This window comes from Anabas testudineus, chromosome 5 (genome assembly GCF_900324465.2).
Source record: "Anabas testudineus chromosome 5, fAnaTes1.2, whole genome shotgun sequence".
In the NCBI taxonomy this organism is placed as follows: domain Eukaryota; kingdom Metazoa; phylum Chordata; class Actinopteri; order Anabantiformes; family Anabantidae; genus Anabas; species Anabas testudineus.
The window spans coordinates 18,490,762-18,506,193 of record NC_046614.1 but is presented as its reverse complement, the minus strand read 5'-3'; the positions used below and the strand labels follow the sequence as shown (position 1 = coordinate 18,506,193).

At 36.8% G+C, this 15,432-nt stretch overlaps 2 protein-coding genes across 2 annotated transcripts; one reads left to right on the top strand and one right to left on the bottom strand.

The window, feature by feature from the left end:
* Positions 1-321: 321 nt before the first annotated feature.
* Positions 322-13,859, top strand: rtf2 (replication termination factor 2). Its single transcript, XM_026348622.1, has 9 exons — positions 322-484; positions 970-1,064; positions 1,181-1,274; positions 1,459-1,598; positions 1,862-1,940; positions 12,253-12,363; positions 12,568-12,622; positions 12,895-12,969; positions 13,114-13,859. Exons 1-9 carry the CDS (start codon positions 416-418, stop codon positions 13,308-13,310), a joined length of 915 nt encoding a protein of 304 aa, XP_026204407.1. The 5' UTR covers positions 322-415; the 3' UTR covers positions 13,311-13,859.
* Positions 5,287-12,246, bottom strand: gcnt7 (glucosaminyl (N-acetyl) transferase family member 7). The gene is made up of 5 exons (XM_026348621.1): positions 9,903-12,246; positions 8,891-9,137; positions 7,103-7,838; positions 6,479-6,574; positions 5,287-5,978 (listed from the first exon to the last, which is right to left on the bottom strand). Exons 2-5 carry the CDS (start codon positions 9,089-9,091, stop codon positions 5,731-5,733), a joined length of 1,281 nt encoding a protein of 426 aa, XP_026204406.1. The 5' UTR covers positions 9,092-9,137; positions 9,903-12,246; the 3' UTR covers positions 5,287-5,730.
* Positions 13,860-15,432: the final 1,573 nt, after the last annotated feature.

The following is a 15,432-nucleotide window of genomic DNA, read 5'->3' as shown; positions in this document are numbered from 1 at the left end:
ATGTTTGGAGTGATATTTGGAGTAATATTTGGAGTGATGTTTGGAGTGATATGGAGTGATGTTTGGAGTGATGTTTGGAGTGATGTTTGGAGTGATGTTTGGAGTGATGTTTGGAGTGATGTTTGGAGTGATGTTTGGAGTGATGTTTGGAGTGATGTTTGGAGTGATATTTGGAGTGATGTTTGGAGTGATGCTTCCACACCGTGGACGAAGCAACAAAACACAGAAGTTGAACTCTTACAGTTCTTACTTCATTCAGCCGCTGGAGGGCGACATCGAACCGGCCGCACATCCCGCGAGGTTTGCAGGTCTCTCGTTGTTTGTTTACAACTCGGACAACTTCCGGTCTGACTGTGAGTAGCTTTTAACACACTAAGCTAATTGCGGAATTTAACTTCACAAGTCAGCTTTCAAGATGGGATGCGATGGTGGTACGATCCCTAAACGACACGAGCTGGTGAAAGGACCCAAAAAAGTAGAAAAGGTATGTTATATATGTTTAACCACCGTTTTCAGTGACTTAACCTTTAGTGATGTCGGTAGCTATTAGAAGGTTGCTAACTGTTAGCATGCTAGCGCTGCATTATAATGACGTTTTATCGAGAATATTATTAAATGGTTGGTTTAATATTTATTTTTAATTCATAAGGAGACTACTTAACCGCTGATTAAAATATCTGCGCGGTTTTCATGTTGGAATAGGTAGCTATATGCGTCAGGCAACGCAGTTAGCTTAGCTAAAACTAGCCTTAAATATAATTGTCTAATATTACAAAGCTAATAAGCGTCTAATTATATTTTATTTATCGATTTAACTCCTTTAACCAGGACGTCTTCATCTCTTTTACGACATTGGCAGTATTTTAGCGTAGTCCACACATAACGTTAGTGGCTTTAAAAGCATGTTATAGTAAGTGGGGTGCATAAATATGTGAACGGAATGAAACATATTTTGAATTGTGCACGTAGGTTGATAAAAATGCAGAGCTGGCTGCCAAGTGGAAGTATTGTGCCCTGAGCCAGGAAAAACTCAGACGCCCCATCGTTGCTTGTGAACTGGGAAGGTGAGACCTGCCTGTCTTGTTGCAACTTTAGAGACAAGAAGCTTGATAAACTAATGTGGCACTGAGTGTTAGATAGCATATTATGTACTAAATGTTAGAACTGTGTGACATTTCAGGCTCTATAACAAAGATGCTGTCATTGAATATCTTCTGGATAAGTCTGCTGAGAGACCAAATGCTGAAGCTGTTGTACATATCCGTGGCATAAAGGTATGATAAAATAACAAAGTTTTGTACGTATACTATTTTCCCAGCTATTTCATAATAAATAAATAGTTACAATATTGAATTTGAATTTATTTATGTTGGCTGATTTCATTTGTATAAATTTATTTTTTATTTCATTGTCTGGAGTTGTACTTCTGTGGATTTGATTTTTATAATCTCTTTCTAGGATATAAAGGAGCTGAATTTGACTGATAATCCTGAATGGGAGGGAGAAAGAAGAAATACTAAAGGTGATCGTTATGAGGACATCCACTGTGGCATGTTCATCTGCCCTGTTGTTGGATTGGAGATGAATGGAAAGCACAGGTACATCAAAATTATAAAAAATTCATCATACTTGTTTTTTTTTTGAAAGGCACAAGTGCATTTGTATAACAAAAGCTGTATGTAATTTTTTTTGTATGATATTCAGTGTTATGTATAAATGAGTAAAGTGCATGTTGCAAACACACTCAAACAACGCAGAAATAAAAACTCATCCATTGCAATTTATGCTCATTTTGTGCAGTGGAATAAAATGTGTTGAAAGACAGAAACATTTTATCATGTTTTGATATTTTAATTTTCAGGTTTTGTTACCTGCAGACCTGTGGCTGTGTCTTTTCTGATCGGGCACTGAAGGAGGTTAAGACGGAAATTTGCCATAAGGTAAGCAAAATTTCATCCTATCCTTCCCAGTAGCCCTTGCTCAGTTTATCACATTATTTAGCCTGTGCTAACATTCACATGAAAGCACTTAAATGACTTCCTCCAAATGTACTTCTATATCGTTTATTGGCAGTTTTTACAGAAAAACACGGTAACATACTCGATCCTCTTCTTTTGGAATTGAAAATGCTTATACTTACAGTACAGTTTTTGAAATCTTGTAACAGAAACTGGGTTAAACCAGTAGACCACTAATAGTCTACAGATATCAGTTACAAATATAAAAAAAGGCTATATATAGGGGTAAGTGATATGACAATATTAGATTGTGAACAATTAAAATGTTTGCATGACCTGTGTTTGCAATGAGATTGCTAGTATTGTGCTACAGTGCTCATTTTATCAGTTGCAGTTTTATGGTTTATATCCAACGTGCAGTGCTGTGGGATGAACCTTACATTCGTTATCTGGGAGACCAGTTGACATGATAAGTCTCAACACGAATGAGTTGGTCTCAAAAAAACAATTCAGCGTTGCTAACATGGTGGAACTGGTTAGTTACACTGTGCAAAAAAAACTGTTTGACGCAAGACGGCACCACATAAAAACCTTTTTTCAAATGGAAACTCCCGGAAGAGTATGCTGACAGTTAAACAGTGAGAGAGACCTATGTAAGGTAATCAGCCACACCTACGCAGCCTGTAGCTACAAGACCAAAATAAACAATTCTATCAGTGGCTTTTGAGAAAGGCACTTTCACAGGGAGGCACTGGAAAAATGTAACTGAGGCAGTAATGTTGAAACTAGATCAAATCAAAATAGTTGATCCATGCTACAAGATACACAACTGTATCTTGTAGCATATTATAATTAATAACATATTTGGTATAGTTTTTTTAAATTAGGTGTTGTTACTCTGTAAGGTTATATTTAGAGGAAAAAAATGAAATTAATTTGATTGTAAATATCAGTAACTTGCAAAATAGTCTTAAAAACCAAAAAAAAAAGAAAAAAAAAATGTGACTGGTGATACTTACTGTTATGTTTTTTTAGTTTTTTTTTTTATTATAAGTAATTAGTTTAGTGCATTTTTTTGTGCATTTGTTTGTGTTATCATTACAGCAGAATGTTGCTCAAATACCCAGCTAACTTCAATAATCAGTTTACTCCACATACATATACATCCACATACTAGGCAGTTTTTCTGTTAACCACTTCAGACTGTTTCTGACACTGACCTAGTTTTAGCTGAAGGCAGATCTCCTGTCACTGGTTTCATTTCTGTTGAAGTAACCCTCGCGTGGTTTTTGGCTATGTGGGACCTGTTTTAATTTTAATCAAAAGAAAAATAACCCAATTAATTATATTTTCTAACTCGTACTCAGTGGCCATGGCTCATTTTCTGTGAAGAATATATATCAGAACACAGCACACATTGTACACCTCCATCACACTTTTCTATTATTCTATTGGGCTAATAAAAGTGTGAAAATTGTACATGTTCATTACAGAACAACTTAATATCCACAACTACAGTTACATATTTGTCATGATTGTTCTTTTGTCTTCTTGACTTGGCCGCTGAGGAGTCTCTTTGCCATACCTGCTATGTGTTGGACTGTCTCTGAAGAGATATGTGAAGAATGCTTTGAATGCTTTCAAATTTGGTACAACTGACCAATCCTTTCGGACCAAGGCTCTGAAGCCGAAAAATAAATATTCGGGAAAGCCCTACACTTGCGTGTACTTATCTATGCTAGGCACGCCATAAAAAGGCTTCAAATACTCAGTCATTGAAAACGCATATTTATAACGCTGCTGCCCCCTCTCAAAATGCACAAGTTGTATTAATTGCATGTGAGTTTGCTTCAGTGAGTTTGAAATAACTCCTTAGCCTACATTATACAATAGTCTCACCTTTGCCAGCAACTGTTCACATGACAAATGCTGCAAATCTCTTTTTTACAACTTACTGCTCAGGTATCTGGTGCCAGTTATGAAACCAACAATTCTTTTCAGTACTTCCCTCTCTTTACAATCTACCGTTTTGGACCGGTATCACACTAATCATTATATTAAATATCAGAGCAGCACACCTCTTCTGGTATTCATTCAGCAATTTATTTTTAATAATAAATTAATCATGTACATTAACAAACAATCTTTCTGCTATTTTTGAGCACTTGGAGAGTTTGGAAACTGGTTGCATATGTATGCATATTTCCATTTGTATAGTTTAGAATAACCATAACAATTTTGATTTCAATTACAATTTTTGATTTTACTAGGACATAGAAGACAAGTTATTGACTACACAATATATTGATCAATAGTTTTTATATCTTAATATTGATGTCATTTGAATTGTGGTCAGTCAGAAAATATCGCTATATCTCATGTGCTAAAGAACGTCATACATTTCCTCCACATTTCCTGGAGGCTTTAATGTTTCACAGGGTATTATTTCTGTTTAAGTGAAACTGTGGTTTCACAAATCATCTTGTTGACTGCCAAAAGGGAGTGACTACTACTACTACTACTACTACTACTACTACTACTACTACTACTACTACTACTACTACTACTACTACTACTACCACTACTACTACTACTACTACCACTACTACTACTACTACTACTACTACTACTACTACTACTACTACTACTACTACATAATCAGTTTACTTTTGCAAATCACATCTGCCATTAAATGTGCAGTTTAATGGCAGACAGTTTCTAATCTTAACACAGGCCTCTGCATAAACTTCTGACTGCACCAGAGGGCCAGCCATACAACCTCTTCTCAGCATGAATTTCCTTATACAGACTCTCTGTGGGTGCAATCATTTGTGTAGAGCAGTTGGGAGAGCCCCCCCCCCCTCCTTTGCCCCACATCAGTGTTGAGTGTTGGTGTGTTGGTTGGGATTTTCCACTGACCGGTGGGAACAGCTACAGTTAGCTGAGTGAGTTTGGTCCCGAGAACCTTAGGTATAATTTTGTTAAATGCTGAGCTGAAGTCTACAAACAGGATATTTGCACAAGTTCCTGAGGAGTCAAGGTGTTGTAGGATGTACTGCCACGTTGACAGCATCATGTGTTGATCTGTTTGCCATGTAGGCAAGCTTCAGGGGTCCTGTGATGTCCTTAAGATGGGTCAGCACCAGTCTCTCAAAGGACTTATACAGGATCTTACACATTTCAACTTACATACAAACATACAAACAAACAGCGGCTGGTTAGTGTAGTGGTAACATCACCGCCTCCCATTTAGGAGACTGGGGTTCAAATCCCAGCTGTGGCCTACCTCCAGTAGGGGTCCTCCTCACGCTGCCCTACCTACCCTTGTACCATGTACTGACTTGTAAGTCACTTTGGATAAAAGCATCTGCTAAATGACTAAATGTAAACAATATTCAATTAATTTATACTTAGAAATCTGTCTTAAATGGTAATTGTTTATTTGAAATACACCATATGGATAAACGTTGTTACAGCCAAGGAGTGCCGCAGATGTGATGTCTGTAGGACATCCACCTTTTTAGTTGGAGCTGTTGTGTGTTTGCTTTATTTGTACTGCTTTATTTTAAATATACTCAGATTATCAAAAGGAAAAAGCATTTAAAGTTTCATAAATAGATAAATAGACAAATTCATTTGTAAACAGCGTTGAACAGAGTCCAGAAGTGCACAGTGCATTGTCTCTTTGCTCCAAGTTCTTCTTTTCCATCTTACTTTTTGGCATTCATCGCCACTGAGTAGCACAACCTTTGTTTAGTATATCAAAGCAATTTCATGCTTCAGCACTGCTGTTAAAATAACTGCTGCTGCTGCTTGATTTACTTCGTGTAGCTTGAATCCATGATGGGTCTATGGGAACTGTTGCTTGGCTCAAGACCTTGTTCCTATGCCACTGCTGCAAACAGGCCAGTGCCTCAGGGTAGGTGTTGCTCTCAAATTTATTGGCAAACATGCTGTTCTTGTTGATGATCCATGGCAGGTCTTCTATTCCATAAACACAGATGTCTCTTACATAGTGCCCTGGAAATTACAGCAATTCTGTTCATAAGCAGGTACTTGAGATAAGTAGCTGTGTGTATTTTATGTTACAAAAATATCTGTATCCTTTTTCCATTTCCAACTATATAATGTCATATAAAACACAGAGTTCCCTTATCATATCAAAAGAACTCCAAATAAATCTTAAGTAAATCTTAAGTCACCTCAACGGATAATTGGCACTGTAACCCTATCTGTGTGCTTAGTGCCAAATACGATAAGACAAACAGTAAGAAGCAGGCCCTTTATCGTCAGACACTGAGTAATAAGTATTCTGTATCGCAAAAAGAATATTAATTAGTATTTTTGTTGAAATTGAATTATTTGCGGTGTATGTCAGATTCTAAATTATGTTTCATATTATGATGAATTAAAAAAGGATAGTTGAACAAAACTAGTAAAATTGTATTTACACTATAGATAAGCCCCTTGGAACAGTAATTACTATAATAGTTCTTCCATTAACTGACATTGGACTTTACCTTTGCAGCCATCGTGCACTCTTCCTCCTTGATCCCTCCACTTAATTGCACGGATGTCTCCTTCCCATCCTCCTTCTATGTAGCTGCCTGGAGCTCCTATTAAAAGTACAGACAAAATGAATCATCAGTATGTAATTACATTTTCCTTAACGTTATATGGGACTGTCATGTACATTATGTGGGAGACACAGATGTTTCCATTGGAAAATTTAAACGAAACAGTTATGTTACTGCTCTTACTCATGAGTGCATTAGTTAACTGAATGTGAGGAAATGAGAGCTAACTCCAACTTCACTAACTTTACATACATAACTTCAAATGAATAAGAGTGCCATTTTGTAAAATTACATTAAAAAAGATAATTACAATCAAACGAATGACATTTTACATAGGTTGCACATGGCATATTTATAATTTTACAGCATCTTTGAACGTGAAAAAAACAAACCAATCAAATAGGCTGTTTGACCTTGGATTGTTTGTGCTTCTGTGTGTTATGTCTCCTTTGGTTTAAACATGATAATCATACAATCAAGTTAATAATTAATAGTGTTACACTAAAATTTGTGTTGCAGAACAGTTGAGCGTCATGCCCGTTTACCTTTTCAAAACAGGCAGTTTACCTTTGAAATGGTTGAGTGTCACCCAGTAGTGCTCATCTGGACTGAACGTGTCTTTGGACCACTCCAAGAGGTCATGAGCTATTGGACTTTGAAGAACAAAATCTACAAAAGCTCTTGTGAGAGCATAGTAGGCTGTTCCAAAATACACTTCCAGATTGTGTGGTGGAGGACCTTTCCTTAGTCCATTCAAAGCTACATGTGACCCCTTGATCTCTCTGTGCTGTAGCTGTGTCCTATGCCTCATAGACTTTGGTTGCTTAACCCCAGGTGTCATGTTTCTGTCTTTCCATTTTTTACTTTTCAGGTACTGCACCAGTTCTAAGTTGCTCTTGACTGGGAAATCTTGTCCACACAGATTCACTACCTTCTTCCAGCCTATCTTGGACTTTGCTAGATCCTTCATGCAGTTCAAATCTGCTTGCAGGCGGGAAAACCCAGCATAGGTCACTGTCTCGCTGTGGCTGGAGAGGAACACATTCTGAAGGCAGTTGACTAGCTTCCGTACTGCTGCTCTGTACTCCCATGGAGCCTTGGCATCCACATGAATGCAATAGACATTTTGTGGCATGTAAATGGCCCGTAACAGGCGTACAAAAAGTTGAAACTCTTTATGAACAGTTACAATAAATGCTAAAGGGTAGTCCTCTTCCTCCTGGCTTAGAGGTCTTGTGATGAAATGTAGGTCTCTCTTCAGATTGGAACACTGCAGCCTACTATTCATTATGTAGCTTTCCACCTGCAGACAGAAAACATGTATATTAACATTAACGTTATCCTTTAAAATTAATAAACTTGCATTAGTGATTTAAATGTGCAACTGGAAGACAGTAGTTTGCTCATGGAAGGCCTCTGCATGTTTATGCGAATATACCTTTAAAAAAAATGCTTTTTCCAGTTACAGTAGTCGGTTACAATATTAGCAATGTCTACATAGTATTTTGTGTGACCACTTTGCCACCAACAGGTCGACTAACATCGTACAGTATAATGCATGACTGGCCTCTAACCTTTTTCTGAATAAGGGGTCAATACCAACTCTTTGTATGAAAGTTACTGATCAAGTAAGTTTATGTAAACGAACTGAATCTTGACAGGGGAACAGATTTTTTTTCAGTAGCATGTTTATGTGCATAAATTTATGATTTATGAAAAGTTACACTTTGCATTAAAAAACTAGGAATACTGTAGTCAGTTATTGCCATTGTGTCTGACACTCATGACTAAATGCACATTATAGCAGTGTAAAATAATCTTAAAAACTTAAGAACTCAAACAAGCACTAGGCACAATAAATCATAAAGCATTTAACTAACCATACTGAAACATTCTGCTGAAGACGACTTGGCCAAACTGGTGTAGGAGCCTTATCTTGCTCTGGGTCTTAAAATGTCAGTTGTGACCCTGCGGTTTAGTACCCATATCTTTCAAAGAACACTGCTGTTCCAAGGAAGCACGTAGATCTCATAACACATCAAGTCAGAGGGGACGTGGTTACCATGGATGCGTACACAGGGTACATGACCCTCCCCAAAACCTCTTATTTTTGGATTCCATGCTAGAAATAGGATGGGAATTTGCCTGTGAGGAATAATTATTTTTGTTTTCAACCAATTTATCTCACATAACTCCTTTTATGACTCCAGGACCCTCTTTTTTTACTGCTGAAAAGGTGCCTTCGTGGAACCTTTAATACTGCTTTGTAATGGTAGTCTTGTTAAGTTATATAAATACAAATTCCACACTGCAAACTATTTAAGATAGATAAAGGTACATAGAAAATAAGCATACCTGGCAATCATTGTGGTACAATTCTGCACCTTCCTCAGTGTCAGGTAGAAAAGCTTTACAATCAGTGTAGATGTGCCTGCAACTTGAAGGCTTTAGAAGGTTGGGCTTTGGTGATATCCTGGTCGTCAAGTAGATGACTGAAAAGATTAAAATCCCCAGGCACAAAAGAAAGCTGTACTTTTTCCCTTCAAGCAGGCGCATAGTAGCCCAGCTTCACTATATCCAGACAGCACCACCACAAATAAAACTGCAATAAAGAGAGGAGTGATTGGTTATTTGCATAAGGGTCATAGACCTCTGGGGATATTAAATAGGGTAAAATATGTAGGTTAGCACTAATTGATAAAGTCACATTTCAGCCCAGAAAAGTGTACCAGTTTTTAGTCTATTTATAATTCTTATGTGGTTCACATGTATTCACATATATTCACACACATATATATATATATATATATATATATATATATATATATATATATATATATATATATATATATATATATATATATATATATATATATATATATATATATATATATATATATATATATATATATATATATATAATATACTGCAACACATATATATACTGCAACACTCTAAATAGTTGCAAGACTTGAGAGTTTGGCATACAAATAAAATATTGTATTTATATTGTATGTATATGTGTGTATGTGGGGGTGCCATGGATGTGTTGTAAGCTTTTCTGTCAAAATGCCCCCATCCCTACGCTGCTAACAAGCAAGGCAAGGTGCACATGGCTACTTGATTGCTCTCAGCCGTTGTAGTTGGGGATTTTTTTTTTGAGTCAAAAACCTTTCGTAGAATTACTTTAGATAACAGTCATTTCACATTCTTAATGAACAGTGTGGGATTATTTTTATCTAATGTATGTTTATGTTCGTTCAGATAAAACTTCTAAAGGATCTCTAGATCAAACATGTCACACAATACACCCAAATATAGCATGTAAAGGAATCATGCCAAAGACAGTGCAAGTTTAGGCAGTTACCTTCAAGGCTGTTCAGTCTGTAGTTCTCGTGGTGAAGAAGTAACATATTAGACATCACCGTCTATTCCTACCATTGTTACTCTAACAGCTCCTCCTAGCATGTTACTACAGTCCATGTAAAATCCAGAAGAGAAGAAGTTATTTCCATAGGTGCTGTCATCAGGAGGAGCAGTCGTTGGTTGGTGTTGCTTCTGTTATGTTTGCTCCTACATTTGGTTTTGGTTTTTGTTCTTTCTTGTGGGGAGTGACCTGGGAGGCTGTGCTCTCAGATCTCCAGTATGTCAGCGTGAGACAGAGTCATTTGCATATGTTTTTTTTTTCTCTAGTCATATTCATTGCTGATTAAAGCACCTCCCTCACGGCCCCATGAGACGACAGCCGTCCCTGCCTAGTTACCAGTGAGGGAACAACTTACACTTGCTCTCTTTCGAATAAAGGTTTTTCCACCGTCCTCCCCCTAATTCCTAATCACTGGTCACATTGCATCTTCTCTCTCTCTCTGGTTAAAATATTGGTCCTCAATAAGCTTTACACCAGGTTTCCTTTTTTTGTCACTTCATCTCCCAACTTAGAGGTGCACAGATTTAAAATCATCCAAATGATCTTTGTCCACTAAGCAAGGCCTCTCCCTCTTGCTCATCTTCCTGTTGCCTGTGAAATAGCAGTTTCTGTAACAAAGCAGTGTTACGTTTGAAGCGCAGAAGTTTCATTTCCCCGAAAACCTTTGTAGTAATAGCAACAGCACAACAACCTACTTCAAACCAGCATCCGCAGAGTTTGTTTGCTGCTTGCTCAGCTTCTGAGATTATCCCTCTTGTGTTGTATAGAACACATGGCTGGAGTTCACATCCACTGAGCCTAACACAATAGATCCCTTGCTGGTTATTCCAGGGTTTGTATTTCTGTTTTTGTATGGGTGTGGCTTCCCTAAAACAGTCACACAGCCTATGTTGGTTAAATTTGTGTTTGTAACAATTATGATTTAGAGATTATTGCCTTGACCTTTCTGAGAGAAGCAGAACTATGTTTAATGCTTTTTTTTTTTTTCATACAGATAAGCCTCATCCCTATGTTCTATTTACAAACTCTTAGTAAATTAGACGTGATAACATATTTACCATGTATTATTGTGAAAGAACAGCCACAGAAAATTTGTTAGTTAGGTCTTTAATCAACATGATTCAACAGATTTTTGACTTGAGAACCACAGTTTTCTGCAGTCATCATCATTAGTTTATCTTATTGTAAGTGCAGTTTGTATTACAAGTTTAATTAATTCAAATGAGTGAATAATTATATAGTATATGCACAGTGTTTACAAAACTTGACAATGTTTTATAAATTAGGCCTCTGGTCTTGGTCTCTACTTCTCTTGAGGATCCAAACTAGTAAGAACTTTGCATTTTGAGGCATATATATACATTGATTAATAGATTTGCAAAAATGAATGAGTAGATATTAATTTGCAAATGCACCAATTTTACCAGTTAAAATCCAACACTGCACAGTGTTGGGAAAAGAATTGAGTTAGAAGTAAAGTGACGGGTAAACAAATCCTGCCTGCATGCAAATCCATGAAAATTAACGTGACGTGTGAGGGAAAGTATTCAATCATTTGAATGTTCGGCTTTCGTAATTGTATTCTAAAAATGTAAAATTTTACATATTTATCATTTGCCGGAGAAACATACTGCCCCATATGAGAACTGCTTATTTTACTATTTTCCCTTTCAGGCTGCCTATATGCCTATAATTTTGTTTATCATCATCCAGGATACACAAACCATTGCTTTGCAAATCAAATCTCCTTACCTATTGTTCACTTAAACCTTTTTAACGTGCCTTTCTGTCACTTTAACCCTAGATAATATGTCTTTAAAGATGCCTACAGGGTTTCCATTAGGTCTATCTAGCCCTAATATGCATTTGTGAAATGTATGTTTCAAGATTGTGGAAAAATCCTATCATCAAATAAAATGTTCTCACTAACAGACAGACTCACAAACTGTGTTATATACTGCTCAGACACAGTGTTCAATCCAACTGTTGGCTTTAATGATTAATTAATAAAGAGTTTCTGCTTCAGCTTTAACTGGATACTTTCTGTATCACAGAAGAACACAGTGGAAGAGAGAAGGAATAGCAAATAACAGAAACTTAAATGGGAATAAATTATTGACTATGATTCTATCATTAGTTTCAGTATGATAATACAAAAAGGTGATACGTCATTAGTCAGTGATGATTCCGACTAACAGTGTTTTTGCTGCAGGAAATGTAGTCTTGCAAGATATTGATCAGGTTACAGTCACAATGTTTTTGTAACTAGTGTGTCTTGTTTATGCTTTAGTGTGGAGACCCGTTTAAAGAAGAAGATCTCATTGTGCTCAACGGCACTAAGGAGGATGTGGAGAAGCTGAGGGAGAAGATGGAAGAGAGACGGGCAAAAACTAAAACAAAGGTGAGTTTTTATTTTAACTGGGTTAATTTAAAATGCAAAAAATGGCAATAAAATTACTTCAAAACATTACACCATAAAATATTGTATGGTGTAAAAAATGTGGATTTCTAAAAATAGAAACAAATCTATATTCTTCTATTGATTTTGTATTAGGATCATTTTGTTTCTTTATTTTCTAATCGGTACACTTTGTTCCTGTTTCAGAAATCAAAGAAGAGCAAAGCAGCTGAAACTGTGTCCAAACCACAAGAATCAAAAGGTTTGTGGGAAACCTGGTTTGAGTATCATACTGTAGTACTGTGCACAAATGACAAACAAAATGGCTAACATAGTGCACATAGCTGCAAAACTTTAAATTACATGAACAATAATAATAAAAAAAGATGTGCATTAACTATTTTAACACGATCCTGTTAAAATGATATTCAATAATAATACTGGGGTCTTAATAGTCACAAATATTAATGCTTATTTTTATATTTGTGTAATAAAATTTGCTTTGTGCTTCTTCTCCATGCTTTCTTCTTGCAGAAGACACGCAGTCTCCACAGGAGGAAATAGCAAGGGGGAGTTCAGAACAAAATGGTGGTGAAGCCAGCCAGTCAGGTACTTAATCACTCTCTGCTTTGACAAATGCAAACAAAGTTGAAATGTCAGCTTAAACTCTTAAACACAAAATACAAATATATCAGTTTTTGTTTTTTGTCTTATTTTCATCCTGCCATTTTGTTTTCTCTGTCATGTGCACAGCTGTGGCTGCACCCTCTGGATCCTCAAGCTCCTCCAAAATCACAAAATCATCGACAGCCACTGGCACCAAGAGGTCCATACAGAACATGGAAGAGAAGTCGGAGGCCTTCAAATCCCTGTTCACCACCCACAGCTCTGCTAAGCGCACCAAAGAGCAGATATCCAACTGGGTCACCCACACCCCATATCACTTCTAGTAACATTGTGACCTATTACTGATACATCTTAATACATAATTCTGCAAACCCAACACCACAATTCACGGACACATAAACATTACCCACACAACCTGTAAGGTGTGAACTTATTCCCAACTTGTTCCTTAAGTCCCCAGTAGCTCTGTGTTTACATGTTGTGAACATTTTGGTAATAACACCACAAGCTGTTCAGACACTTTAGTTTTCCCACGTGTGTTCTCCACGTCTCTGTTCTCCTTCAGAGCCACTTTGAGAATTGATCCTCGTGTCATCTTTGTCACTCTGCTGTCTCCCAGTGGCCAGAGTGTATTTTTTAAATATAATCCCTACATATTACAGATCCTACTGGATTATAACTGTGCTAAGTAATTATCTATAAATGAACTCATAATGTAGCACACTGTTGTTTTCTCATAGGTGCTGTGAGAAGATGCCTGGGGCTCGTTTCTTCTTTCTATAAGTTCTATTAGTTCATTCTAGCAGGAATATTTTTTCCCAGTGAATTAGTCATTTGATTTTCTTGACGTGGGATAAAAACTGAGGTCAAAAGGTATAAAGCTTGTTGCTTATTTTTTTGAGCAAAAACAAACTCAAGTATCTTTGGTGTAACAAGACAATAAGAAACAACTTTTTTTTTTTTTTCTTTGCATGTACTGAGCGAATGTCAATAAATTTCTACTTAAAGACTTCATTAGAGGAATCTCCTCACTATGTTTACTGCACCACCTACATTAGGAACTGTTGCAGAACGAGTTTACATGTTGCCTGTAAAATGATACGTGGTTACACAGTGCTGGGAAATCTAAGGGGAACAACAATTACCTGCAGTGACAGCAGCAGCAACAGGGGAGCTCTCCAAGGGAAAGTTCACACCAAAAACAAACGAAAGCTCATTACATAAAGCCGATTACGTGTTTATATGCAAGAGGTGTGAAAATGGAATCTGTGGAGAGGTTTAGTATTCAGTTTCTTCACTGGGGACACCCAGCTGACAACATGTATTTGTCTATACACTGCTGCACAGGTAGATTCATCCAAACTAGACGTAAATAGGACTGTTTGTGGTTTCAAGTTGATAACTCCCCACAGGAGCATCCTGGGGCTATTTATTATTATTTTTTTTTTGTAATATATTAATGATTTAAAATCTACCTGCATGCATGAAACTTTTCTTCAACGGTGCTGTCATAATGTCTCACGTTATGTCTGAAATGTACAGAGTGGCCGAGGTGGAGAAGATCACTCAGTGGCTCTCGCATAACTCTTCGCTTAGGGGAAAAAAAACATCAGTCCATGTTTGGTTCATGCATAAAATAACAATCCACATTTTTTATTTAAGGTTGATCACACAAATATAAAAGATAAAACCACTGTCAGTTATTCAGGCAGATGCCATCATAAAAGAAGCAACATAAAACACAATTGTTAGTCAGATAGTAACCCTGCTTATCAAAGCAAAGCAAAACGATTGTGTGCAGGTCCACTTTGACTATGCTGCCACCTTTTGGTGCAACTGCTCTTCACAGGCTGCAGATCACAGTACAAGTTGATTTGTAAACCGTCTGTTTGAGCTCATTTAGATCTGACACACTGTCTAATCTAAATGTCATCTTATCTAAATTAAACTAGTCTTATTTTTAAAATAATAAAGAATGCAGCACTTCTTATTTATCTATGTTTTTTAGTTTGATCAGTGATCATCACACTACTCTTTCTGTATTACTGTATTTTTTTTTTTTAGTTTATTTGCATTTAGCAGTTGTGTTTTTGACCTGTGCTGTTTTTAGCTTTAGTGCATTTCATTTGCTGTGCTGTTGTAATGTGAGGCTGCAGCCACAAGGCGGCAGCACAGTCGTCCTTTTCTCCCGCTGGTGTTGGACTCGAGCTGTGGTTTCAGACCCGGAGCGTCTCCTCCTGCTTCTCATGAAACGTAAGTTACACCGTAAATAATCCAATCACGGTGGATAAACATTCAAATAAACAGTCCATCCTCTTTTGCTCATCCAGCTGCAGCCTATGATTTTTTTTTTTTCTGTTTTTCTTGATTGATGCGTAAGTTTAGATCATTGACTACAGTGGTTTACAAAGAAATAATTCATCAATAAGAAGTTTTTTAATTTAT

Coding starts and splice junctions, on each gene's coding strand:
- rtf2 (XM_026348622.1), top strand. CDS start 416: ATGGGATGCGATGGTGGTACGATCCCTAAACGACACGAGCTGGTGAAA. Junction 485..969: donor GACCCAAAAAAGTAGAAAAG/GTATGTTATATA, acceptor TTGTGCACGTAG/GTTGATAAAAATGCAGAGCT. Junction 12,623..12,894: donor CAAACCACAAGAATCAAAAG/GTTTGTGGGAAA, acceptor TTCTTCTTGCAG/AAGACACGCAGTCTCCACAG.
- gcnt7 (XM_026348621.1), bottom strand. CDS start 9,091: ATGCGCCTGCTTGAAGGGAAAAAGTACAGCTTTCTTTTGTGCCTGGGG. Junction 7,839..8,890: donor TGTACCACAATGATTGCCAG/GTATGCTTATTT, acceptor TTCTGTCTGCAG/GTGGAAAGCTACATAATGAA. Junction 6,575..7,102: donor GACACTCAACCATTTCAAAG/GTAAACTGCCTG, acceptor TACTTTTAATAG/GAGCTCCAGGCAGCTACATA.